Source organism: Kogia breviceps, chromosome 15 (genome assembly GCF_026419965.1).
Source record: "Kogia breviceps isolate mKogBre1 chromosome 15, mKogBre1 haplotype 1, whole genome shotgun sequence".
Classification (NCBI taxonomy): domain Eukaryota; kingdom Metazoa; phylum Chordata; class Mammalia; order Artiodactyla; family Physeteridae; genus Kogia; species Kogia breviceps.
In genome coordinates, this window is record NC_081324.1 from 7,042,416 (window position 1) to 7,069,686 (window position 27,271).

General features: G+C 36.8%; 1 protein-coding gene across 5 annotated transcripts in view; it reads left to right on the forward strand.

Annotated features, from left to right (window-relative positions):
• RTTN (rotatin) overlaps nucleotides 1-27,271 on the forward strand; it is a 140,369-nt gene that overhangs the window by 43,909 nt on the left and 69,189 nt on the right. For all 5 annotated transcript variants that reach the window (XM_059041409.2, XM_059041414.2, XM_059041413.2 and 2 more), the window contains 10 exons: nucleotides 1,116-1,215; nucleotides 3,258-3,346; nucleotides 3,701-3,818; nucleotides 5,625-5,721; nucleotides 6,585-6,653; nucleotides 10,313-10,501; nucleotides 11,148-11,387; nucleotides 12,624-12,768; nucleotides 19,878-20,032; nucleotides 21,248-21,467. In XM_059041409.2, coding sequence (XP_058897392.1) covers nucleotides 1,116-1,215; nucleotides 3,258-3,346; nucleotides 3,701-3,818; nucleotides 5,625-5,721; nucleotides 6,585-6,653; nucleotides 10,313-10,501; nucleotides 11,148-11,387; nucleotides 12,624-12,768; nucleotides 19,878-20,032; nucleotides 21,248-21,467 — 1,422 coding nt within the window. The remainder of the gene's footprint in view (nucleotides 1-1,115; nucleotides 1,216-3,257; nucleotides 3,347-3,700; nucleotides 3,819-5,624; nucleotides 5,722-6,584; nucleotides 6,654-10,312; nucleotides 10,502-11,147; nucleotides 11,388-12,623; nucleotides 12,769-19,877; nucleotides 20,033-21,247; nucleotides 21,468-27,271) is intronic.

Genomic DNA, 27,271 nt, shown 5'->3' on the forward strand with positions numbered 1-27,271 from the left:
CATTACAGGAATAATAATATAGAAGGCAAGGGCAATTTCTTTTAAATATTACAGTGGTTCTGAGATTTTTTTTTGTTAATCTCTTTTCTAAATCTTTGGCTTTTTCCCCCTCTTAAGAGGTGTAGCCTTCATCTCCCTGTCTGTCCAGAACTGCAGCCAAATCATTGTGGACTGATGTAGGATCAGATAAAGCAAGCTGTCCGTTATCTTCATTGCTCATTCCTGTGTTTTATAGCTTCTCCTGTGACTCCAAGGGTGCAGTCTGGCAGTTTTCTTTAAGTTTGGACCAGCCCCCAAGGCCTGTGGTAGAGCCACATGCAACACAATGGATTTTTTAAAACAGGGAAACACATTAGGTGTTCTTCTAACCTAAGTGTTCGCGGCCGTCTGATGGCCCTGGCAGGAGGATTGGAGAAGCTTCCATGGGCCACATACCAGGTCCTGTTGGGGAATTCCTGCGTCCTGAGCCACTGGCATCACTGCTGCACCCTGTGTGTCGCATGGAGGAAGGCGGAGTGGAGTTCTAGAACTCTCTTTCCTGAGTCCGCATGAGAGCTGCAGGAGGCAGTGGGTGGGGAGAAAGGAGGGGTGTGCTCTCGGTCCTTTTCTCCCCCCCTTTCCTGTTGTGTTTTGCCTCCTCAGACTGTCCTGGCGGGAGGTGACGTCAGGGACTGCTGTTGGGGGGCTTGGTCAGCGTGCTGGGCAGCAAGCCCCAGAGAGCTGTCTGCTTCAGGACCCCTAAGAGGGGGAAGTGGAGGGGCCAAGGGAATTCCAGCTGGCGGCTTCGGGGAGCAGCAGGGAGATGCCAAGTCACGTATCTGGGCTTGCTGTCCTCAGGCTAGCCTGGAGCTACCTGTCGTGGTGCTGTGTGACTTGGATGGCCAATGGGTCATGAATGGCTTCCTAGTGGAGATGCACGTTAAGAGGAGAGGCTTATTTGACATGATGGGTCTTTGTTCTAGATCCTGACTCCCTCTCTGACCTAGCACATCATTGTTGCAAGTGTAAACATATCAGTTACTTAAATAAGTTGGCCTTCGAGCTTTTGTTTTTATGGCTGTAGACTTTTACCGGAGAATTGGAAGTAGATGAAAGAAAAATTTTTTTTTTTTCAGTTGGAGACTGTTGAAAAGGTATATGACATCTTTATCTCAGACGATATTGATCTTATTTTGAGAAAGTCAGCCGCAGAACAGTTAGCTGTGATTATGCAAGGTAATGTCTTTTAAGGAAAATGCTGCTGAGAATGGAATTTTAGATTGCTGTGTGTAGTACTGGGGGTTGGCAAACTATGGTTTGTAGACCAGTCTGGCCTGTGGCCTGTTGTTCTTTTGCAGCCTTCAAGTTAAGGATGGTTTTTACATTTTTAACAAAGAATATGCGACAAAGGCCATATGCGGCTAGCAAAGCCCAACACATTTACTATCTAGTTCCTTAAAGAAAAAAGTTTGCTGACCCCTGGTCTAGATTATTGTTGTTTGACCTGTGGAATGTCATTTGATAAAATTATCTTTCTTCTGAAATGTTGATATAATTCTGACAGTAAATTGCTTTTTCCTTTCTCAGTTTACCTAGTATATGATATTTCAGTTTGTTCCATCTTGCTTAGAGAAATCAATCAAATTGTACTTTGTAGGTAGGTAAGATAAAAATAATGCACTGTAACTATGTATTTTCTTTAAAAGTTTATTTTTAAAAACGACTAGTAAAATTTACTCTTAGCTTTGTTTGTAGTGTTGTTATTCTTTGAGTTTTAAATTTTTTTCCTATATGTGATGTATGTAATTTATCTTTAATGTTTGAGAGAAGTAATTTTGCATTTACATAAAAATATTTTTTTTAACTTGGAAGGTGGGGTATGATAGATATTCCCATCCTGACATTAGTGGAAACTAGGATGAGAGAGTAATTTGAAAGATCATATTCAACATATTTGTGCTTTTAATAACAATAATAGAGACTACAGAAAATAAGGCTCAAGCAAATGTGGAGAGCCTTGGCTAAGAAGATTAAAGAAAACTTTTAGAGGGTATTCTTTAGGTATTGTTTAACATTTCAAAAATAAAGCTTGTAATTTTGGTATGCACTATACTGGACGGTATTGGAAACTAACCTCTTTAAAGTGGCAGCTAGAGGTAGTTACAGTGAAAGCTACAAATTAAATATCAACTTTATATTTGTACGTCTTTCTCAATGAGAATGTAGGAGTACAAACTATGAACATTTGTCTGCAAGTTGTGAAATATTTGTCACTAATCTATAAGCAACTAGAGTTTTTGGTGCTACCGACATCTAGTACGTGTGTGTGTGTGTGTGTGTGTGTGTGTGTGTGTGTCTTAGTCTGCTTGGCCTACTATGACAGAACATCATAGACTGGGTGGCTTATAAACAACAGAAATTTATTCTCACAGTTCTGGAGGCTGGAAGTCCAAGATTAAGGCACCGCAGATTCAGTGTCTGGTGAGGGCCTGTTTCTTGGTTCGTAGGTGGCTGTCTTCTCCCTGTGTCCTCACGTGGAGAAGGGGCAACAAAGCTCTCCTCTTTTTATACGGACATTGATCTCATTCAGGAGGGCTCCACCCTCATGACCTCATCACCTCCCAAAGGCCCCAGCTCCGCATACAACCGCACTGTGGATTAGGTTTCAAACATGTGAGCTCTGTGGGGACACAAACATTTAGACTGCGGCAGTGTACACACACACACACACACCCCCACATGTATATGTTTATTAAAAAAGAGGTCCTATTCTCTAGAAATGTGTAGAGTATGTTACAGACCCTTTCTTTTTATACTTGCTATTAACAGTTGGAGGTTAAAGATCTTGTATTAATATTGATAGAAAAATGCAAGTCATATTTACACATTAGCCTGTGGAGAATTCTAAACATTTTGAGATGATGGATTTGGAAAAGAGAAGAAATGTCCATGAAAGAACATAAAATAATTTTCCATGTACAAATAAAAGTGTTCATTTGTATACTTAAAATTCTAGTCCTTTTCAGAATCTGAGCTAGTTCATTTAATTATTCTTCTTAAATAGTTTTTTTTTTATATTACAGAAGTAAGATGTGCTTGTTACTTAAAAGTTTTCAAATTGTTCAGATGTGTATAAAGTAAAAAGTTTAAAGTGTCATCCTCTAATTTTCAACACTAGGTGTAATTATTTTTAAAAGTTTGAAAGCTGTGTGGCTGTCCTATTTTTAAAACTATAGAAAATGTTCTTTAACTTTTAGTAACTTTTTTTTGGTCTACAGATATTAAAATGCATGCTGTGGTGAAAAAATTATGCTTAACTGACAAGATAATTGAGTATTTAAATAAATGTGTGAGTCAGGATGGTGAGGTAAGACATATTTTTACAGATTGGTTTTTTTTATCAATTAAATTTGAAATGAATTCAACTGGATTTGGATGAGTACTTGGAGTTTCAGTCTTGAGTAACATCCACTACCTTGTTCATTTAAAAAAAATTTTTAAAAGTGAGGTCTCTAAAGGAAAACCTTAAAATTTCTATTAGATGTATAAGCAGAAGTATATACAAAACGTACTTTCAGTGGAAAATCTTAATATTTGCATTTTAGTTTCACACAATTTTGATGAAAAACCATGACATTTAGAATAAGACGATGTTATAGTATATTTTATCTCACCTTAGAATTGATAAAAATAAATAACTGTGTCTTCCCCTGCTGTCCAGGTCGTAGAGTGTCTAGTACAGCCAAGCCTCACGCTCCTGAGGAAGGTCCTCTGTGCTGACCCAGTCCTGCGTGTCTCCCTCTCCCAACAACCTTCTCTCTTGACCCTGCTGTTCAGAGGTAAATAAGATACATTCTGACAGTAATGAGAGCAATCTTCGGCTTTAACTGTTTATTCTTTAACTGTAGGTAACATTTACTTCCCGCTTTACTAACACAATAACAGAGTTTATTAGTAAATATGCCACTGAAAAAAACCATCGCAGTGGAAAATGTTTAACACTTTTGTGGGCATTTTCTTAAAATCCTGTTACAGAGTAGACCTTAGGGCTGAGAAGGGCTGAAGCCTCTAACTGCTCTCTGCACCTTGATGTAGCTATCGTTTGGTGCTCAGGTGGTCAGTTCTTACCTGTAGAGAGAGAGAGCGCCGCAGCTGCTGTCACTGTTGCCTCTTTCCAGTGTGTTTCCTCATTCTTGTTTTGTTTGTGCCTGTAGATCTGACGCTTTGCTGTTATAACTGATTATGTCCTTAAACTGGCATTCAGAGTGTATAGACTCAACTTGTGGGGAGTGGGAACTAGACCATCCTGAATGACTCTGAACATTAACTTACTACATTTTATGAAGTGTGATTTTTTTTTTAACCTTTTTCAGTTGGTTGTAATTGAGTATTTAGGAGGAAAAATTCCATGTTATTTTTTTTCTCTCTGACTGTTCTCAATAGAGAGCTTGGTAACATTCTGTGCTATTTTCTTTCCTAGAAATGTAGGCCATTGCTTTTAAATATTCTACAAGAGGCATCTTGATCAAACGTCTCAATATGCTTAACCATGTCAATTATCAGGCGTGTAAGAGATTAATGATATTTATGTTCAAAATATTATGAGTCATTTTATTTTAGCATTTTCTTCTCTTCTAATGGCTTCTGCTTGCCAAGTGAATAGGACACAGTTTAAGTAACATTGATAAAGGTTCAAACCAGGTAAAGTTCTAAAGAGAGTCAATGTGTTCGGCTTCATAAATTTTGAATAGTGTAAAATTTTGAGATGTAAAATTTTATAAGTTTTTGTATAGATTGATGTGGAAGAGTAGCAGTTATGGATCCCTAGTTTTCTTTTTCTTGTTAATAATTGTCTTCCTGTTAACCTCATTCAGTAGAATTTAGTTCCTAGTTTACCTTTTCATTTATAATTTTGATTTAAATTATTCAAGCAATCAATGAATTATGAGCAGCTACTAGATTCAAAGGCATTTTCTAAGGCAACATAATCTGTACCCTTTTAATACTTTTTCGACCTCATTGATGTTTCCAAAAATTACTTAAGTGAGCCTGAAAATGAATTATAATATCTCTCATTAATGAATTTAGGGCAAAATTAGTTTTTTAACTAGGTACTCAACAAGGAAAATTAATTCCTCAGCAAACATTTATTGAGTGCATACTATGTGCTGGGCCAATGGTGTCTGTATCCTCCAAACCTACCAGATCAGAAACTTTGTTTTAACAAGCCCTGCAGAGATTTGCATAGATTTGAAAGTTGAGAGCCACTGTTTTAATGATGTCAGTTTATCTGGGTTAACATCGCATTTCTCTGAGAATGGCATCTCTTCTTTTCGAGTTAAGATATTTTAAATTTGGGGCTTCCCTGGTGGCGCAGTGGTTGAGAGTTCGCCTGCCGATGCAGGGGATGCGGGTTCATGCCCCGGTCTGGGAAGATCCCACGTGCCGCGGAGCGGCTGGGCCCGTGAGCCGTGGCCGCTGAGCCTGCGCGTCCGGAGCCTGTGCTCCGCAATGGGAGAGGCCACAGCAGTGAGAGGCCCGCGTACCACAAAAAAAAAAAAAAAAAAAAAGATATTTTAAATTTGAAGTTCATTCTTTCTAGAGGTAAAAATATTTTATAAAGTTATGCTTCTTCTTATTTACAGTTTCCTTGATATTTCATGAAGATTGTACCATCGTGACTGAAGTTGGAGCATTATTTTGTCTTCTGTTATTTGATGAAGTATCAAGAATGGATATGTGGTGAGCTATAAGAGTTTTAAAAGGTTTTTACTCTGAATTGTCTGTCTGAGTTTCTGATGCAGTCTTGTAGCAGTGCATGGAAATTTCTGACTCAGGAAGCTTATGCTTTCTATGGTAGATATACATGGTATGATTTTTGGTTTGAGTAGCAGTATTATGCACACTGGCTCAAAAAGTCACCCTGAACTTTTATTGTTGAACATTACTAAGTACAAAATTTGATAATTACTATAGTAAGTTTTATCAATACGTTTTTTGGTATATACTCTCAAATTTGTGTGTTTTTTCTTTTCTTTTCTTTTCTTTTTTGCGGTATGCGGGCCTCTCACTGTTGTGGCCTCTCCCGTTGTGGAGCACAGGCTCCGGACGTGCAGGCTCAGTGGCCATGGCTCATGGGCCCAGCCGCCCCGCGGCACGTGGGATCCTCCCGGACCGGGGCGCGAACCCGTGTCCCCTGCATCGGCAGGCGGACTCTCAACCACTGCGCCACCAGGGAAGCCCCTGTGTGTTTTTTCTTTAAGATTTAATTTAAACAACCCTTGGGGAAGATGTTTAGGATGTAATATCTGATTAACACTGACCCTGAGCAGGATCAGTGCGGGAGAGACACAGAGGCCGCCTGCCAGTACAGCGTCTGCGTTGTATGAATCATTTATTATATGGACTTCTTACAGAAAAGCCTAATTTGCTCTTCAAAAGCAAATCCAGGTAGTAGCACCATGTTATAACTATACTAAATGATAGAACCAAATGCAACTCTTGATTTGAGTTTCAGTCAAGGAAGCGAAGCAAGTTGTGTTTCTTAGACAAAACGATGGTCTACTCAGTTGTTTCTTTCCTTTTGTGTTTCTTTTGTGAAATAGGTCTGATAATCTTTCCAATAAACCTTCTTCACCATCGGTCTTCAGTTTGCCTGTTTCAGTTTCTAGAAGGTAAAGAATTTATTTCTTTGATTTTCCCAAAGATAAAATACGGTTACAGAAAGGGAAATCAAAATCTATGATTTGTTAAAGTTTTCATCTAGCGTTTCATCACATGACTTGTAATGCTTTAATCTTTCCTTCATGGTGGTGCTTCTGAAAGTTCAGTAAGCGTACATCCCTGTCACCAAGTTTTTATTTTGATATTGTTCAAGTCTACACAAAACTTGAAAGAACTATGTAGTGAACACTTGCATACCCTTCAGCCTAGATTCAGCAACTGTTAACACATGGGTCTGCTTTTCTGTCTTTCTCTCTGTCTCTCAATACATTTATTTTATTTTTACATAATCTTTTTCCCCAACCCATTTAAATATAAGTTTCAGACATAATTTTACTTCCCTCCCAATTATTCCAGCATGTACCTCCTTAAATTAAGGACATTATCCTACATAACCACTGTACCATGAATGGTCACATCTAAGAAAATTAAAAATAATTCTGTAACATGATCCAGTTTCTCCAATTATATCCCAAATATCTTCTGTAGATTTTTTGTTTTTTTAATGCAGGATCCAGTCAGGGTCATGAATTGCATTTGGTTTTCATGTTTCTCTAGACTTTTTAAAAAGTAAATTGTTTTCATTGAAGTATAAGATACATAAAGTTTACAAATCCTGAATTTTTCCACATAAATACACCCATGTAACTAACATGTAGATTAAGATACAAAGTATCACTAGCATGCCAGAAACCACTTTTGTCCTTCCTTATTACCTTCCAGCACCCACAAAGATAATTCTATTTTCATTTCTGTTATTATACATTGTTCTTGAACTTTATAAAGTATATTCGTTCATTTGCCTTCTTTTGCTCAACTTGGGGAAATTTGTCTGCGTCATTGCATGAAGCAGTAGTTGATTTATTTTCATTTTTGTGTCGTATTCTGTGTAAGAATATACAGCCCATGTAGTTACCGTTCTATCACTGATGGACATTTGGTTTTCTGTTTGGGGCTGTTATGCGTAATGACCGCTCAGAATATTCTTGAAGACATATGGATCAGAGGATATTTATGTGTCTAGCTTTAGTGGATGCTACCAAGCAGTATTCCAGAGTGGTGTACTGGTTTACATTCCTGCAGCAGTGTAAGTGTTCCCAGCTGCTGCACACCCTCCCCAGCTCTTGGTATTGACAGCACCCGCTCTCCTTTTATATACACATATATATGTGAACGAATGTTCATAACAGCTTTATGTATAGTAACCAAAAGCTTGAAACATCCCAGATGTCCAACAGTAAGGAGAACTGATAAATGAACTGTGCTATACTCACACAGTGAAGCACTATACAACATTTGAAAACTACTTTTCACACAACAACATGAGTCTTATAGACATAGCGTTTATGACATAATCATAGACATAATGTGAAAACAGCCACAAAAGAGTATATACTGTATATTCCATTTATTTAAAGTTCACCAACAAAGTTGATCTCTGGTGAGAGAAATCAGTATAGGTAACAGTAATAGTTACCTCTTGGAGGAGGGCTAGGAGAGTAATTGACAAGAAAAGGGAACAAAGAAACTTTCTGAGGGGATGGAAATGTTCTGTGTTTTATTCTGGGTGGTTGTTACACAAATGAACACATATATAAAAATTCATCAGGCTGTACACTTAAAATCTGTGCATTTTAAAGGTAAGAAAATTATATCTTAATAAAACTATGATTAATTTAAAAATAACATTTTATAGCTTGCTAGATATTATTACATGTAGTATAATCATTTTCACTGCTGTATAATACTCTTGTTAGATGATACCACAGATTATTCATTCTCCTGTCATGGGGTATTTGGGTTGATTCTGAGTTTTTGCTCCTGTATACATCCTGTAAACATTATTGTATGCATCTCCTGGCATATGTGTCCAATAGTTCCTCTTGGATATATCCTTATGAATGAAATTCTTTAGTTGTAGACATCACATTCTTTATGGTCTTTAGTTTTGGCTAAATAATAAAACACACACGACAGTAGGTCATGCTTGAAATGTGGTTACCTGTGTGCGTGCTGGAGGCTGTCTTGACATAGGAGGCCCACGTCCCAATAGAAAATGTGATCTCTAGGAAGCATGCCGTGGGCATAATGTCCAGGTCCCCGCAAGGCACATCATGTATGAGAGCCACAGCACTCAGGGACACTCAGAGCTGTGGCTTCCCACCGTACATTTCCACACAGGTGTGGGTTGTTTCCACACCTCCCAGTCCAGAAGCAGGGAGTGATTGTCACCATAAGCAAAGCGGTTTAGTAAAATTGTTGACATTCCATATCTATTTGGTTGTCCTGGGGAAAAGGGTCAGAGAGTTACCTCAAGATCAAGGTTGTCCATAGAGAAGAAATGTCAACAGTAATTTTTTTACACATAGTAATGTCATTTTAAAAATTGTCCACATGGTGGATGTGTAGTGGTTTCTCAAACTGGTCATGATGTAATACCCTGTGCTTTTTATTATTTTCTTCCTTCTATGTTCTTCAGGTGTAATGTGCAGTACATTTTATAACTTATTAAAAGCTTGACCATTGATTGACAGCCTTAACGCTTTTCATTGAGTGCATGTCCTTTCAAGGAGGCTCTTGTGCCCTTCCGACACGGCTTCAAAAGCCTTTTAGTACATCCTTGCTTTTTCTGGCAGGAAGAGGCGTCCACAGCTCACCTTAGACTTCCCTATTGCAGACCTAGCATTAGCCGTTTCTCTAAGGAGCCCCGGGTACATCTAAGGAAAATTCCAATTTTTAAAATTTATTGTCTTTAAAAAAATTATTCACCTTCATTTATATGCAGAACTCTACCTTAGCCTCTTTTTTTTTTTTGAGATGCATGAAATGAAAAAGCACACTAAATTTCCCCTTAAAAATCCTACCCAATTGTGTTTCTCTAATATTAGTTACAAATAACGTGAATTAGGGGTTTGGGATATGTTTTATGAGCAAAATTATTCTTTAACATTTGAGATGCTAGGCATGGCAGTCCTGCTAAAAACTATTAAATTAACATTAACTAGTTTAAGAGATACTGCTATTGAATCTTTTCTTAGATGTAAAAATACTTCTGGGTTCTCTTGGTGACACAGTGATTGAGTTTATTGATGGTTCAACTGTGTGCTCAAGTGAAAAGAGTAAGTTGTGATTCTGTCCCTTAGTGACCCCTGTGAGCATAAGCAATTCATTTAGCCTCTTTAAGGCTCATTTTGATCATCTGTAAAATGGATTTCATGGTGCCATGCCACGTAACTGTGAATGAAGGGTAGATAACGTACAGTGTGTAGCATAAAGTAGACATTTGTGTTTCAGCTGAACACCTTGTGTGTGTGGTTCACTGTAGCCATGGGCCTCGACTTCAAGGGGCATCAGTCATCTCTGCAAACAACCCTAATACAACACAGAGTATGGTAAGTCCTCAGGAAAGAAGTTTAATCAGGTGTTTTTGAAAGTTTAGAGGATGGCAAGAGAATAAAGCATGGTAACTGTTCAAAACTGGGACCACGAGAGAGATCTTTGTATTGCTGTAGAGTGGGAGGCGTGGAACTAGCCCTCATTTGTGGCTCATTCTTTTGAGTAGCATTTAAGAATTTAAAAGTATGTAATTATTTTTATACATTTTCTTTAGGTATCATCTACCAGTACATGTACTTGGCCACCATGCTGTGAGTCCTTACTCCATAGTTTTGCCGTTATCTGCTGATTGTTTGGCCTTGAAGCCGGTCTCAGATATGCTGAGAATAGCTTGGAACCTATCATGGTATCATGGGAGTGATAATCTGTTGAAGCAAATGAACTCTGAAACTAAAATCCAAGAGTAAGCTGTTACATGTAGTAGAAAAGCATTCACATCTACCTAATTATGACTAATTAGCTAGGCCTTATTTTTCCTTTAGGTCAAGTAGCTTTCTTACTTTTTATCATCTGACCCTGCTTTCTCACTGAAGATTATAATTTTTACTTTGTTTTAAAGATTACATGTTGTTCATTACTTTTTAAAAACTATCACATGAAGAAATTTAAATTAAAAAGCATTGTGCTCTATATGCTGTTTTGGAGATTATATAAAGTTTGGTTAGTTAACAGATGTGATTCATCAGGAAAAGTGCTCTGGGTTAGGGTAGAAGCTTGGTAACTACGGATGTGAATTTCGTTACCATCACTGGGGTGATGACGATGACGCTGACTTTGAAATACCTCAGTCTGTTCTCCTCGGTCAGTACTTTCTCATTTGAGTGCAAATTACATTTCCGTAAGCAGGAAGATGTCCATATAAACATCCTCGTGCTAGTGTGAAACCCTAATATTGACAGATACACATCAGATTTTCTTTTGGCTGTGAGTCACCCTTAAATTAAAAGGAAACAAAACAGAACTTGGGGGAGAGAGTTTATAATAAAAATAATTGTGAGCTTTTCTTTAATAGCTTTATATTCCTCTTTCTTTTTTTTCTTTTTGTTTAGATTTTTAGATACGTTGAAGTTATCCACTGAGGACACCCTTTCTCTGAAGATGACACACACAGCAAGTGGACTGAAGGACTGTCTCCGCTCCATTGTTCAGGCTGCAGCCCACAGGGAAGTGAGGGCTGCTCTCACGAGGATGAGTTTTTATCTTCTGAATGACAGATTGTCTTTCAAGGGTGGCACTGGCCCATGTGGGATTACCTTGAAGTCCTTGTCTTGGCACACCACACTGAACAGGTCAGTGTCGGCTGAAGCCTGCTGGTTTCAGAGGCCTGGATGGAATTGTATTTGGGTTCATCTCCACATGTTTGAAGATAGGAGCATGTGTTCTTATTGTTGGTATCATGAGAAAAATGCTTTTTAGAAAGAAAAATTGAAGGATTTTTGTTATCTGTAATACAGGTCTAATAATAGCAAAAGAGAAAATTTTAACATAATTACTGCATTTTGGAATTATTAATAAATTGTTATAATTTTTACAAATATTATAATTATTACATTTTTATATCCTAACATAGCAAATCTTATTTCTTATCTCACAGAAGTAAATGATTAGGATAAGACCTGGATAAACAAACTGAATGTTTATTCCTGTCCATATTATATCAATAAATGAGCTGAGACATCAGGGAACTGATTAAAGGCTTGGTAACGCTGGCTGTTTTGTTTTGCTTTCATTCTGTTCTTAAGTAAATTATCTCATTTTTCTTTTTACTCTGAATTTCATGAAGTTGCTAGCCATGTGGAGGTCCTTTAGTAGTTATTGGGAAGGCCCTGGCTTGTAAATTTAACACGTTTAACTGGTAGCAGATGGCTGCATTTGAAACAAGACTGATAAGCAGCCGTTGCCAGCAGTTTTACATTTCAGTCTTCATGTGACTTTAGTATAAAATGTGTAACTCTGTTAAACGGAAAGTGTGCCATTTTCAAAATGCAAGGTTATTTGAGTTTCTAAAATGTGGGCTCTTATTTAGTGTAGCTCTTACAATTCGGATATCTAGTTCACGTTTTTCAGTGGTGTGCCGTAGCCAGCTAGGACTGCCTTGTAAGAGAAGTGATGGTTAAATTATCTAGATTTTTGCAAGTTAGTTGTTAAACACAACCACTCTTAAAATTCAACTTTGTAAACTTACAATTAAATAAATTATATGAAAAATAAAGACAACAATTATGCAGAGTCGTGGCTTCCTAATTATTTTACAACATTTTACTGTTATCTGTGCTCTCAATGTTATTTATATGGATTCTGTCTGTTCTGTGGAAATGCTGTATAATGGTGTGCTGCAGTGCCTGTCTCCACAGCTGTGTGGTAGATTGGAGGATTGCAGTCAGCCATGGCGGAGTATTTACACTATGGAAACTGGCAAACACAGCAAATCAGCACCCCGCTTCTCAGCCAGTTGTTAAATACTTATCCCCACGCCACTTACTTTAAAGAACTAGAAACCATGATTACTGTCTTCTTTATTGTAGGTTTTTACAAGTACTTCCTGCTTGCACTGAAGATGAGAAACTGCTAATAGATATCATACATTTTCTAAATAAGTTATTAAAGGAACAAAGAAAAAATGTCCCCGTAGAACTTCTAAACTGGCTTCTCGAATTACTTCTTAGACAGGTAAGTGTTGTTAAGGAATTTGAATTTTAGGTTTGACAGATGATATATTTGTAAGAATCATTAATACTGTATATGAAAATATAGAAAAGTATAATTTTTACATAGCCTGTGTTTAGCCAAGTAGTCCTTATGTTGTAATAGATGGCTTTTAGCCATGTGCCTTCCTGACATGATTGTTACTAGGTTTAAGTTAAAAGTCTGTAGACTAAATGGGCCCTTCAGTCTTGGCGTTGAACGAAACCTGTTCTATATGTGAGCTTTCAGCAGCAGCTGTATTCTTTGGTACGCGGGCCTCTCACTGCTGCGGCCTCTCCCGTTGCGGAGCGCAGGCTCCGGACGTGCAGGCCCAGCGGCCACGGCTCACGGGCCCAGCCGCTCCGCGGCACGTGGGATCTTCCCGGACCGGGGCACGAACCCGCGTCCCCTGCATTGGCAGGCGGACTCCCAACCGCTGCGCCACCAGGGAAGCCCAGCAGCTGTATTCTTAAGTGAGGATCTTGGAGTGGGGGAGTTCAAGTAGGGATGTGGAGGGGCAGTGAGACGAGCCTGGAGTCAGTGAGGGGTAGTGACGCTGAGGTTGGAAGGACTCAGTCAGACTGTGCTCAGGCTTCATGTAAGTTTACTGTAGTGTCTACCCGTGTTTGCCCCCCACTACTCTCTACTTTTTGTAGCTGACTGTGTTCTGAGAAACTTGCCAAGAACCCAGGAAGCTAGCTTGTTTTTTATCGTTGTCCTGTATTTTTTTTTTTTTTGCAAATACTATATGGATTTACTTAACCTGGTAAAGGTAAACCTTCCCACAAACAATCACGAGAAAAAACACATTAAAATTAGAAAAAAGGGCCTAAACTGAAATAGAAGATAATAGACCTTATAAAACAAATATATTTCATTATATGTTAATACATTTGGAAAGCTCATTTAAAGAAATGATTTTCTATAAAAATGCAAGGTGCTAATATAATGTAAGTTAGAAATTCTAATTGAGAATACTTTTAAAAGTATTTATAGATTTAAAAAATATATTATGTATATGAATGTTTATATGTGTATAAAGCTTGTTTAGATGTTTATTATTTTCTACCTTATGTGGATTAGTGAAAATTGGGACTGTTTCGTTCACCGTTGGATACCCAGCGTCTACCATAGTGCCTTACACATAGTGAGCTCTCAATAAACATTTATTAACTCACTAGTAAACATATCACTTTAAGGAAGCTATGTAGTTAATTACAAGAAACACACATAACCTTAATTTTGTAACATGTTAAAATACAACAAATGGAAACTGTAAATTCCTAGAACTGTAATTGCTGAGTCAGTTACAAGTTGCAAAGATACCTGTGTATATGTGTTTGTATTGAGGTGTTTTTTTTTTTTTTTTTAATAGGTAACTCTTATTTTGAATGATACAATGATTTTCATGATTGGGGCTTTTTTGTTTTCCGCGAATTCTCCCTTGATGCCCTTGCTAGTTTTGCCCCGCAATTGGGTTTTTAGTCTTCTCTCCCACGTGTGTGCTCAAACACGCTCTCGCTCTCTCTCTCTCTCTCTCTCTCTTTATCTTTTGCTTTTGGTAACAGAGGAGCCCTTCATAAATTAGAGAGATTAGCCGTTTATCTGTGTTATGAGTTGCAAATGTTTTTTTCTTGTCATTAGTCTTCTGACCTTACTGTATTTTGGACTTATTTTCCTATTTTATCTACCCCTTTCATCCCCTAGCTTTTGTTAGTTATGTTGTTTCTACTTTTCATCTTTTATAGTACTTAAATTGTGTTCCATGATCATAATTTCCACATTTAGGTACAGTGCTACAGGGGTGTGTGTGTGTGTGTGTGTGTGTGTGTGTGTGTGTGTGTGTGTATGAATGAGAAAAACCTGACTTCTCACCACCTTGACCATTATCAGTCTAGGTGGAGCCATCACCACCCTTCTCCCAGGTTATTGTTAGGTCTTCCAGCCTCCACCCACGCTGCCCGTGGTTCTCAAGACAGCTGCCACAGTGGTCTTAAACTGAAGTCACATCATGTCCCTGTTCTCAAAATCCTCCACCAGCTTCCTCTCATTCGGATTAAGCTCCATAGGCTACAAGGCTCTATTTGAGCTTGATTCTGAGTATCTTTCTGACCTTCTCTCCTACCACTGTACTCCACTCCTTCTTTTCCAGCCACATTGGCCTCTGGTTGTTTTTCAGACACCACACTCAGAGCTCCCTTTGCATTTCTTTTTTTTTTTTTTTTTTTTTTTTTTTCGGTATGCGGGCCTCTCACTGTTGTGGCCTCTCCCGTTGCGGAACACAGGCTCCGGACGCGCAGGCCTAGCAGCCATGGCTCACGGGCCCAGCCGCTCCGCGGCACGTGGGATCTTCCCGGACCAGGGCACGAACCCGTGTCTCCTACATCGGCAGGCGGACTCTCAACCACTGCGCCACCAGGGAAGCCCTGCATTTCTTTTTCTCTCTGGCTGGAATGCTCTTCCCCTAGCTATCTATACAGCTGACTGCCGCACTTGACTCCGCGCTCTGTTCAGATGTTAGCCACCCTGATCACCATCATAGTGTAGCATTTCTCCGTGCCCGGCTCTCTGTGCCTCTTCGTAACCCTATTTTACGTGTCTTCCTTGTACCCACCGCTCCCGCTTGCAGAGCATCTTTGTTCACGCTCTTTCTGCCCTACTAGAATGTGGGCAGTGCGAGGGCAGGTTATGTTTGTTGTTTGTTTCGTTCGCTGCCGTGTTACTTTTGTGTACTCATATTTATAGGGTATTTTATAGTTTCTAAATTATGTGTCGTTTTGGAAAGATCTTCTGTTTTCCAGAGTTTTGAGAAAACACTCTCATGTTTTCTTTTATGATACTTAAGGTTTTATTTTTGTTTACATCTTTATTTATCTGGAATTTCTTAGGGTGTAGATTATTTTTTTTTAATGGTTAGCAATGTTCTCATGTCATGTCTACCCCTGATTTGAATTGGCACCATTTTTTAAAACCATAAACTGATTTCCTACATATGCATGACTCTTTGATTGAACGTTGTATTATGTTCCTTTGATATGCCTGTATTTTTCTGAAGAGCTACATTTTAAATTATCATAGCAAATTTTTCCTTAATAAAATTTATTTTTTATATTTTTCCCTGGCCATTTCACTTCTATTTTCGTTTTGTGAAACTTACAACAGAACATTTGTCCAGTAGGAGGGCATTTATATGTGAATTTTATTGGTTTCTGTATGTATGGCAAGAAGTACCTTAAGCATAGTTAAAAAGACATGATAAGCTGAGAAAATTTATTTATAACACAAATGAGAGACAGCATACTAATTTCCTTAAATTATAAGTTTTGAGTCCTTAATAAGATAAGTGCACTTCCAGGGTACATAAATTTATTGTTCAGTAAAGTTTGCTCTTCTGTTACTTTCCCAAGGATGATTTCAAAGTACTGTATTTACTTCTATTTTCTCTTATCTTTTAATTATTAAAAAAATTAAGGAAGCATTCGGAGGCAGTTTTTTTCTGGATATTTTTAATAAAGTGAACAGGAAAACCTATTGTCATAGTTCTTTCAGCTTTTACGCCTGCTTAAATATTTTATAGATTGGACATTAAAATATTATTAAAATAATGTCCATGAAGCTTTTCCTCTGAATGAGTTTTTTGATAAATTGATTTTTGATCTATAAATTTTTTTATAACTTCGTAATCTTTTTACTCATTTTAAAAAAAGAATAACCTCGAAAACAGTCTCCTTCTTCGGTTGGAGTTCTTGTACCCTGGGAGCTGTGGTTGCTTTGGTTTCTGAAAATAGCAGATATATGGTAGGCTTTAGTTTTAGAATCTTTTCTTGAAAATCTGTGCAATAGTTGAATGTTTGAATATGACTGTAAATAGTATATAACAATAGAAAAATTAAAATATACGTACCTAACCTGTGTAACTATACTAGATAGTTAAACTTTACGTTTAAACGATTATGAATTTTGTTGTATGTCATGAGTGCTGATACATATTGCATAATTTATTCATAGTTTGAAATTAAAATGAAATTTCTACAGGACTCTAGATGATTGTACTGTAATTTTAATGCAATTTTAGGAAAGGATTTTTGGTATAATTAGTTTGTTTGACTTTGTATGGTATCAAAGCTGTCTTTGGAGAGCTTTTACCTTGTCTCATATATTATCATCACTAGTGTTATAAATAATAGTAATACTTTTAAGGGTGAGTAAAGTGGACTTAAGCATCCACTATCAGGAGAGTTTACTCTCTAAATAGCATGCTACGAGGTTTAAATTATTAAGCGTTATGTAACAACCAATGTTCAAAATAAAAGAAGCATGAAAATAGAAAGTCAAAAAGTGACTTTTACAGTTTATCATCTGAAGTGGGTAAAATAAATGAGAAACGGCTTAAGAAGGTCAGTAAAATAGCATTTCCAAAGGAGTTGTTTTGAATATATGGACATAACATATGAAGATGTGCAAAAGTGATGGTGGCAAAAAGAAAATTAGACAGAAATGAATACCTGATCAAGCAGAAGAATGCCTAAAAGATATATAAAGAAAAATCAGCTAACTTACCGAGGGAAGATACAGAAACTTTCTCTTGTAAAAATTTTCTCTACATGTTTTATCAAAACTTTCATTTATTACAAGCATTTTACGTACTTAGGAATTTTTTGTACTACTAATTTATATTTTAATGTATTGATATTTTGTTAGTATATAAAATAACTGAGAAGTGCTGAATTTGAATGCATTTCTTTTCAGAATAAGTTTTTGATGGAAGTTTATCAAAGTGGGGCCATACTTTTTCAGGGGGACCATTCAGAACTACACAGCATTTGTCTGTCGTCGGAATTCCACTGGCTCATGTGCGCTCAGAGTTCACAGAGGGCGTTGTCCATCCTACTATTGTAGGTTGCTGATGGATGGAAAATTGGATATGATGAGTGGTAACTCTGCGGGTAAAGAAAATGAACCATCATTGCAGAAATTGTTGCCTTTTGGAGGTCAGCACTGATGAAATAATGGCCCATGTAGTTGGTTTAAAATTAGGATTGAATACTAATGTCTAAAGACAAAACCTTCAGATAAGATTAAGTACTTGAGATCAGTAGGCATCAGTGGAGACATCTATTTCCTCTTGTACTTGAGGAATGGTAATAAATCCCATATTTTAGAAGTGGTGTTGCTGAGGTTCACTGAATCTTAATGTTAACATGTCAACCCAAGATATGTTACAAAGGGAAAAAGTCTCAGCTATTTACCTGCCAAAATAAGTTATTATTAGGGTGAGATTCTTCGGAAGGGTCTTAGTTTCAGGTATATATTTACATACTGCTTCAGTATATTAATATGTTAATCAGTAGCGTCTACTTAATTTTTATATGTATATCAGAATTAATAATTGCTGATGGTAAAATTACTTTTTACCAAGATGGGGTTTGCATTAAAAACAGCTTGCTCATTTAGTCAGTATTTATGGGATTTAGAGGGAGTGTGGGTGTAAGTCAGCCTTTGGTTATTTGGCGCTAAGAATACTATAGAATATATATTTATTTTTATGATTTTATTAAATGTGTGTCTAGATTGTTTTATTCATGTATGAAACTAAGAAATTGTAGTTATGTTTTATGTAATTTTACTTGAACCAAATGAGACACTTCTTGTTCAAGATGAAAGGAAAAGCTGAAAAAAAAAGGCTGCTTAGGTGTGAAACATAGTAAAGTAAGTTAAAGGTAAAGCATCTCTCCTCAGTATTTTCCAAAAGCTCTCAATTAGATTATTTTTAATTCTTTGTACCTGGTTGAAGTATACTGTACATACTACATAATGTAAACAACTTGGAATTTTCTTCCCATTTAAAAAATTTCTTTTCCTTAAAAAGAATGTAGTTATTTTTGAATTGAGTTCTTTAGGTGAAGGATGCCATGACAACAGTAATTACATTTTGATTTTATCTCTTTTTGAACGTTGTAATATGCACGATTGATGTGACATAATGCTGGGGATGGAATGTTAATTATCTCTGAAGTAAGATGGTCCTGAGGTTGAATTCTTGCTCTGCTCATTCATATGACTTTGGTTAAGTTACCTCCCCTCTTCATGAACCTCTGTTTGCCCATCTATAAAATATGAAAATGCAGATCTTCTAGTTTAACTCAAAAGTTAAATAAAATCTAATTTTCTTTCTCTTTTTTTTAGCACAGTGCCTATGACATTATAGATGATAGATAAATATTCCATCTATTTTTAATGCTGTTGGTTAATGTAACATTTTCTGCTCTCTCAATATTACTAGAAATCATCTATTACATCCTTGAGCTATTTTTTTTAAGTTGGAAAACAGGTTGAAATTTAAGTAGTACTAGTTTCCTTTTTTTATTGGTCTGTCAAATTGGCAAAGATTGCAACAGTAATAATACTCAACGTTGGCTTGGGTGCTGTGGGCCTTAGTCATATGTACTGGTACACGTTTTGCAGGGACAATTTGGCAATATACATTGAAAGCGTTAAAACTATTACAATGTTGTGATTTAGTGATTTCATGGCTTAGAATTCATACACAGGGTGTAATCCCAGTCGAGTATGCTGCTGCAGCTCAGTGAAATTAGAAATCACTGATTATCTGTTAGTTGTGGTAAAACCTTGTGGCTAAATAACGATCAGATACTAAATGTTTTTGAAGAAATATTGATAATAACATTGTTGTAAAAAATGGTCACAGTAGTGGATTTTTTCACTTGATCTCAGTTTTGTTAAGAATATTGAATTATAATTCTGTTTGCACTCGCATAAAAAGAATAGTATATACCAACATACTAATAACAGCTACCTCTGTGAGGTGTGATTATGGGTGGTTTTTGTTTTTCTCATTGTGCTTCTCTGTATTTTCTTCAGTTTTCTGTAATGGATATGCTTTCCTTTTCTTGAGATAACATATGAAGCACCTTTTGAGTTGAGAACATCTCTACTAATGCCGTAGAAACCTACGATTTAGGCGCTATAACTTAGTTACTCCAGAACATGATTAGCAGAAAAACCCTTTATGGGAAACAGCATACAGCTCCATTAGAGGGTTAAATATATGTTTTACAAATTCCATTTTTTAGAGTCCAAACCCACTACTAGAGCTGCTGCTTCTGACAGAGTCCCAGGTGCGAGAGGAAGCTGATGACATCCGCACTGCCGTCAGGCAGCAGCTCCAAAAAGAACTGGTTGCTCTCTTCAACACCTTGCTGCTCAGTTCCGTGGCACTTACCGACAGGTACCATTTGTATTATTGGAGGTTTGGGAACATTCACACAGAACCTAGTTTTCTTTTGATTTCTAAAGGGTATTACTTTTCATTAGTTTCAAATTAAGAGGAGAAAAGACTTCAGTAAAAATCAGTTGTGGTGGTTTGTTTTCTAGTTCAGATCAATTTCTGATATAGCCTAATTGTAATTACACACACACACACACACGCACACACATGCATGCGCGCGCACACACACACACACACACACACACACACACAGTATTTTGTTGTCTCTAGGTTTAGTTCTTGGTTCTCTCTTAATTTTCTACACATCTGCCTGAGCAGTCATACCCATTTCTATGACTGTACAACTTTTTGCATGGATGATTTTCAAATGTACATCTGTAGCTCTGACTTAAAAATTTTAAATTCACAATTTTAACCATTTTAAAGTGTACAGTTGAGTGGGTTTTGGTATATATACAGTGTTGTACAACTATCACTGTTTAATTCCAGAACATTTCCATTACCCCCAAAAGAAACTTTGTACCCATTAAGCAGTCTCTCCCCATTCACCCTTTACCCAAGCCCCTGGTAACCGTTAATCTTCTTTCTTTCTCTATGAATTTGTGTATTCTGGACATTTCATATAAATGGAGTGAAACAGTGTGTGACCTTTTGTGTCTGGCTGTTTTCATTTAACATCATGTTTTCAAGGTCCATGCATGTCGCAGCAGATGACAGTGACTAAATAATAGTCCATATGTGGATATGCCACATTTTGCTTATCCATTCATCTGTTGGGGGGACATATGAGTTGTTTCTACCTTTCACTGTTGTGAAGAGTGATGTTATGAACATTCATATGCACATTTCTGTGTGGACATATGTTTTCAGTTCTTGAGTATATACCTAGGACTGGAATTGCTGGTTCATGTGGTAACTCTATGTTAACTTCTAATTTCATTATTGGTTGGCAATACTAATACCCATTTATGCATTTTTCAGTGTAATTGTTACTTGTATTTTACATCATATACTCTGGATGGTATATTAACTATGTTTTTCTTTAAAAGTCTTGTTTTAAGAGGGAGTATTTTCTGCCATTTCCCGCCATTTCCACTAGTTCATTCTTTTTTGATACAGTAAGTTGTTAGTAACCCTCCACCACCACCAAGAAAGCCCATTCAGCCAGTTACGTTTGTTCCGTGGTTGATTTTTTTTCCTCCTTTTCATGCACAGGAAATGCTTGGAACTTTTTTATGTTTTCCAAACTCAGCTGGCTCTGAAACTGCTCCAGTGTCTGAGAGTCACGGATGCTCCTCATTTCTACGGCCTGCCGTCCCTCGAGAGGACCTTACGAGGGATGGCCCACCTTACAGCGTTTCCAGGATGGAGCTCACACTCTCCTCTCACAAAGCCACTAGAAATCTGTGTGAAGTACTTGTCAGGTCTCCTCGAAGTAAGTAAAAATAGTCAATAACTATAAACAGCAATAGTAAAACCCCCAGCTGATAGCTATTTACTCTTTACTGACCACTCAGTGTGTACCAGCCACAGTATTGGGTGCACTGTATGTGTTATATTTAATGTAGATTATTATTCAGTGTTTATGGCTCATTAATGGTTAAATGTGTTAATGATTTTTATTAGCAAATATATAAGTAAGATTACTTTTATGAATGAGCTCATTTTCAAGAAAAGTAAGGCTTACACTTCATTAAGCCCCTTTATTTGGGTAACTTGTTTATTTGCATTTATTAACCCTTTTGTTGTGAAATACAACACATGCAGAAAATACACAAAACGTAAATCCATAGTTCATTGATTATCACATGATGAACACACATGTAACCACCCTGATCCTAAAGTAGAGTAGCCACCACCCTAGAAGCTTTCATCATAACCACTTCCAGTCTCTACTCCTCCCCTGAAGGTAGTTGTTATTTTGATTGTGATGGTAATAACTTCTTTGCATTTCTTGATGGTTTTACCACTTAATTATGTGTCCATATATACAATAATTTCTCATTCTCTTGCTTTTGTTAAATGGAATTGTAATTCTTTTTAACATTATGCTTATGAGAGTTACTCATTTTGCTTCCTGTAGGTGGAGTTTAATTTCATTTTTGTGTAGTATTCTCTCTACTACGATGTTGAAGGACAATTTGGCTTCTCTTTTTCTTCCTGTTTAAGGCAATTTTAGATACTGCCACTGTACACTTGTGTTGAAAATGAGTATATTATATCTTCTGTGAAATTTTATTTTCTAACTATTGCTGATGTATGGAAATATATTCAGTTTTTATATGTTAATAGTGTACCCAGCAGTCCTTGTTTCCAAACTCAAAGGAAAGGCCTTTAATGTTTTATCTTTTAGTAAGCTATTTATGGTAGTCTTTTTTCAATTACTTAAAGAAAAGTCAGGTTAAGGACATTTTCTTTTAGTCTTACTTTGCTAAGAATTTTTTTTTAATCATAAGTGTGTATTGCTTTTTCTGTATCTTTTAAGATAATCATATGTGGTTTTTTCTTGTATTCCATAAGATGATGGATTACATTGGTTGATTTAAAAATAGTAAACAACCTTACATTTCTGGAAAAATTTCAACTAGTTTGTGATGTATTATTTTTTAATATATAAACAGATTTAGTTTGTTAATGTTTTTAGAATTATTCTACCTATTTTCATTGGCAAAAAAAGTTTCTAGAATTACTATATCTTCTTTCTCATAAAACTTTTGTCAGTTTTTTAATATCAAAATAAGTCCATCCTTATATAATTTTCTCTTTTTCTTTATGTAACTTTCTCTTTTTTCTTCTTTGGAATAGTTGGTTTGAATTGGTGTTACTTCTTCCTTAAATGTTAAGTTGACAGTATAGCAATCTGGGACTGGAGTTTTCTTTTTGGGAAGATTATAGATGAATTGAATTTTTAAAGTAGATCTAGAATTGCTCAGATTTCCTTTTTTTTTTTTTTTGGTACGCGGGCCTCATTGTTTTGGCCTCTCCCATTGCGGAGCACAGGCTCCAGACACATAGGCTCAGCGGCCACGGCTCACGGGCCTAGCTGCTCCGTGGCATGTGGGATCTTCCCAGACCAGGGTACAAACCCGTGTCACCTGCATTCGCAGGCAGACTCTCAACTGCTGTGCCCCAGGGAAGCCCAGATTTCCTATTTTTTGTGTGTCAATCTTAGTAAGCTATGTTTTACTGAATTTAATCTGAATTTTCAAATTCATTGCCCTAAAATTGTTCATTACATCATCTTTTTAAAAAAATATCTGTCAGATCTGTAGTGAGGTCCTATTTCATTCCAGACATTGATTTTTCCTTCTCTCGGTTTTGTCAATTGGCCTTACTAGTGGTTTGTATGTTTTATTAGTCTTTCCAGAGAATGAATCTTTGGCTTTGTTGATCCCCTTTTAATGTTTTTTTCCCTCTTTTATTAATTTCTGCCTGTATTTATTTCCTTCTTATTTTGGTTTAATTTATGGTTTTTTTCTACCTTTTAAAGTAAGGTAGAGCCTTATTTCACTGATTTTTTAAAAAAATTTTCTCAAAAATATATTTTTAGCTCTAATCACCTTCCAATCCTGGCCTTAACTTTATGCCTTGTTTTCATCATCATTTAGTCCAGTATATTTTAAGAATGATGCAGTGAATAGAGCAGTGATAGGTTTCTGTAGGAGAACAGCTTTGCCACGGTGCCCTGGCAGCTTTGCGTGTTTGCACAGGGGCCACATAGGCCGGGCTTAGGTGCGGCTGATCTAAGCTCTGGCAGAACTTCCTGTGATCCTTTTGGAACATGAGAAGCCTGTTAGGAACTGCTACAAGGCCATTGCTCATTCACTACACTCTCTTAAGAAGTGTGTCATGGGCCTGTTTTTATTGCCCCCTGGGTTCTGACGCACTCGCCGGCTTTCTACCTCGCTCCCTTGGGGTACAGCAGCAGGCTATAGATGGCTCAGCCGCAGCTTGGCCTGAGCTCCTCAGCAAGAGTGCGCTGCCATTGCATTGCTGTCATCTGGCCCCTTTGTTTCAGTGTCACCCTGTAAAAGGGCCACTGAGAGCTGGCACCTTTGCCTACTCTTGCTTATGATTTTTATGTAAGTAATAAACTGTCTAGATCTATAAGTGGCTCACTGTTTGCTTAGTGACCAAGTCTGCCAGCATTGCTTGCCTTGAAAGGTTCAGTTATAGAGGTTGGCATCTTTAACTGTTAGGAATTCAAGCAAGGCTCCTGTAGGAAGCAGTGTAGAGAGAGGTTTGGAAGATGAATAAACTGATCAGAAGTGATGGGCATTCTAGACATGGAATGTTTTGACCAAATCGTGTCTGTAACTTCCTGTTCCTTTTGGTGCTGCACGTTCCTACTTGCCACTGCTCTCTACCCACCACCAGATCATCCTTCAAAACAGAAACCTTTCACTCCCAATCTCCTTTTTCAAGTACATAAGGCTCGTTATAATCTTGCATTTTGAGTCTTCTCTGTTTAAAATTTTCCCCACATCTCTTGAAGTTTCAGTTATATGTGGCTCTTCTCATTAAATAAAAAAGCATGCTTAAAAAGTCTGTTTCTTTCATACAGCTTCTTTTCTCTTTGGGTGGCAATCTCTACACAAAGTTGAAGATCTCGCTTGTTCATTTGCCTTCCTTTAGTAAGCCTTTTCTTATTCTTTCACACCTAGTGACCCAGTAAGTATTACTTGACTGACTGATCTCTTCTACAGGTTATGTACCTCAAGCAGTTTATATATGCCACTATTATGGCACTTAATACATTGTATTTTTATTTTGCCTTATGCTTTGACCTGTTAGACTGTGAGCTTGTGCTAATCATCTGTGGACCGTTTCCACCGCCCCCAGCTCCCCACTGGCCTAGGACAGTGATTTGTATATAGTGGACAGATAGTGAATAATTTAGTTGTATCTTACCTGTGATTTTTAAATTAGAATAAAGTTTGAATAACTTTGGAAATGTGATGTAAATGAATGTAAATGATGTGTTTAATTTTTGTATTTTCAATATTGAATCATACTTCAGGTGATGTTTATATATTCAGCTGTAAATCATGCTTCAGATGACATTATCTAGGATTTGTTTCCAAAAGTACATCTTGTTTTCTTTTTGTTTTTTTGCGGTACGTGGGCCTCTCACTGTTGTGGTCTCTCCCGTTGAGGAGCACAGGCTCCAGACGCGCAGGCTCAGCGGCCATGGCTCACGGGCCCAGCCGCTCTGCGGCATGTGTGATCTTCCCGGACTGGGGCACGAACCCGCGTCCCCTGCATCGGCAGGCGGACTCTCAACCACTGCGCCACCAGAGAAGCCATACATCTTTTTTTTCAAATATTTCAACATTCTAAATACTCTCAGCTGTACTATAAACTTTAATATGAATTTTAGTGTAGTCACTTTAATGAAATAATTTTATCTTGAATACTTGTAAATACTGAAAAAGAGCAAACTGTCAGTAAATTAATTATCTCATGCTTCAAGGTGTCCATGATCAGAAATTATATGAATTTTTTAGAATAGATATATTAGCTAAAAACTTACCATAATGTTTTTTAGGAAGTCAGCTCCTCCAATGCATTTAATATAATTCAGTCTACAAATACCTAATTTATAGCATTATTTCTAATGTGATTTATAAATACTCCATTTATAAACCTTTTAGAACACATCTCCTCTATTAAGTGATTTTTATCTGTTTCAGATCAGGGATATGTGAGGACCTACTATAGCAGTAATTGAAGAAGTGTTACACTGTTTATATTTAGAAACTCTCAGAAGTACTTTTGTTTGTAAAATTGTGTAACAGGAGAGACTTCAGATCACACCTGTGTTTCAAATACCTGAAATTAAAATGAGCTTTCTATGTTATTGGAGAACAAAAAGTCTTAGTTCTCAGTAAGAAGTGGGGGAAAAAAGACAATACTGTCATTTTAAGCTCAGTTGTCTTTGAGGTAATAAAAATCAACACAGTTTATTAGCTAAGGAATAGATATAAAGTGTGATGCTTGTTTTATAATGTTTCACTGTTACGAAAACCTGACTAACAAATCTTTATTTGGTATAAACAGAGGAGTACATGTTATGCTTCATATAGCGTCTTGGAAAGAAAATCTTTATGTCTTTACATTAAATGACAGGAAAATAATATGAAAAAAATCTGTCACTTTTGTTAGAAATTGTGTCAGAGTCCTATTAAATCTTACTTAGGGCCTTCTGCTTACTTAGCTAGCTAAACAGGTTACTTTACTACTGGCTAAATTGATCTTTTAGAGAATAAAGTAATGCTTATGTAACTGGACATTGAAGCAAGCCATTGTTGGTCCAGATGATTTGCTTCATAGTTTCTCAGTAATTAAAGCTGATTCCTTTTCAGATGGGAGTTGTAATTCATTATTAGATATTTTGTTTCTGCACAGTGATATTTGAATGCAGTATTTGCCTTTTGTGGTTGGCAAATGAGACTTTTAGACTAAGCATGATTCATTATGATAGGTGAATAAACTATGATAATTAAAGCCTTAAAAATTATATATGAGGTATAATTCCAGGGATCTGACTGTAAGTTGAAAGGAGATAATATCAACATTCTTGACTTATCCCTTTTAAGCTAGAACCTAAACCATGACAATATAGCTCTCTCCAGTGACATATAGGAAGATAATAAAGACTTGATCATTTAGATCTCTTCTAAAATAGTCCCTTAAAGTTTTAAACTTTTAATTATAAAAACCTTAAACATATACATAGGCAGAAAGACTAGTAGAGCAGGGCTCCTGTAGCAGTCACCTGTAGTTGTTAACCCCTGGCCAAACTTGTTTCATTTTCAGACATACTATACAGTTATTTGGTTTATGAAAATTCTAATTTAAGTCAAAATCCCCAAGTTATCTTATGAATAAATTGCTTTTGTTAAATAAGCTGTGCCTAATGTGATTTATATTTATGCCATTTTTTTTAAACTAATCTTCTTTGCTGCATGAGCTAAGAAGAATCCAAACTAAAGAGTAGTCTCTGTTACAAGACAGAATGGCTTACTGTGCTGAATAAAAGCATTGAGTCCTTGGGTGGATGAATTGAAATACTTTCTGCTGTATTAGATAACATGTGGTTTTGATTGCTTTGATTCCCAAGTTTCTCCTTCATCATGTATTGGCACCTAAATATAGTTAGCATTCTTTTTTTTAATTAAAACTTTGTGAATTATACAGTGATCTTTTGTCACTTAAAATTTTTAATTTTGATTTGAA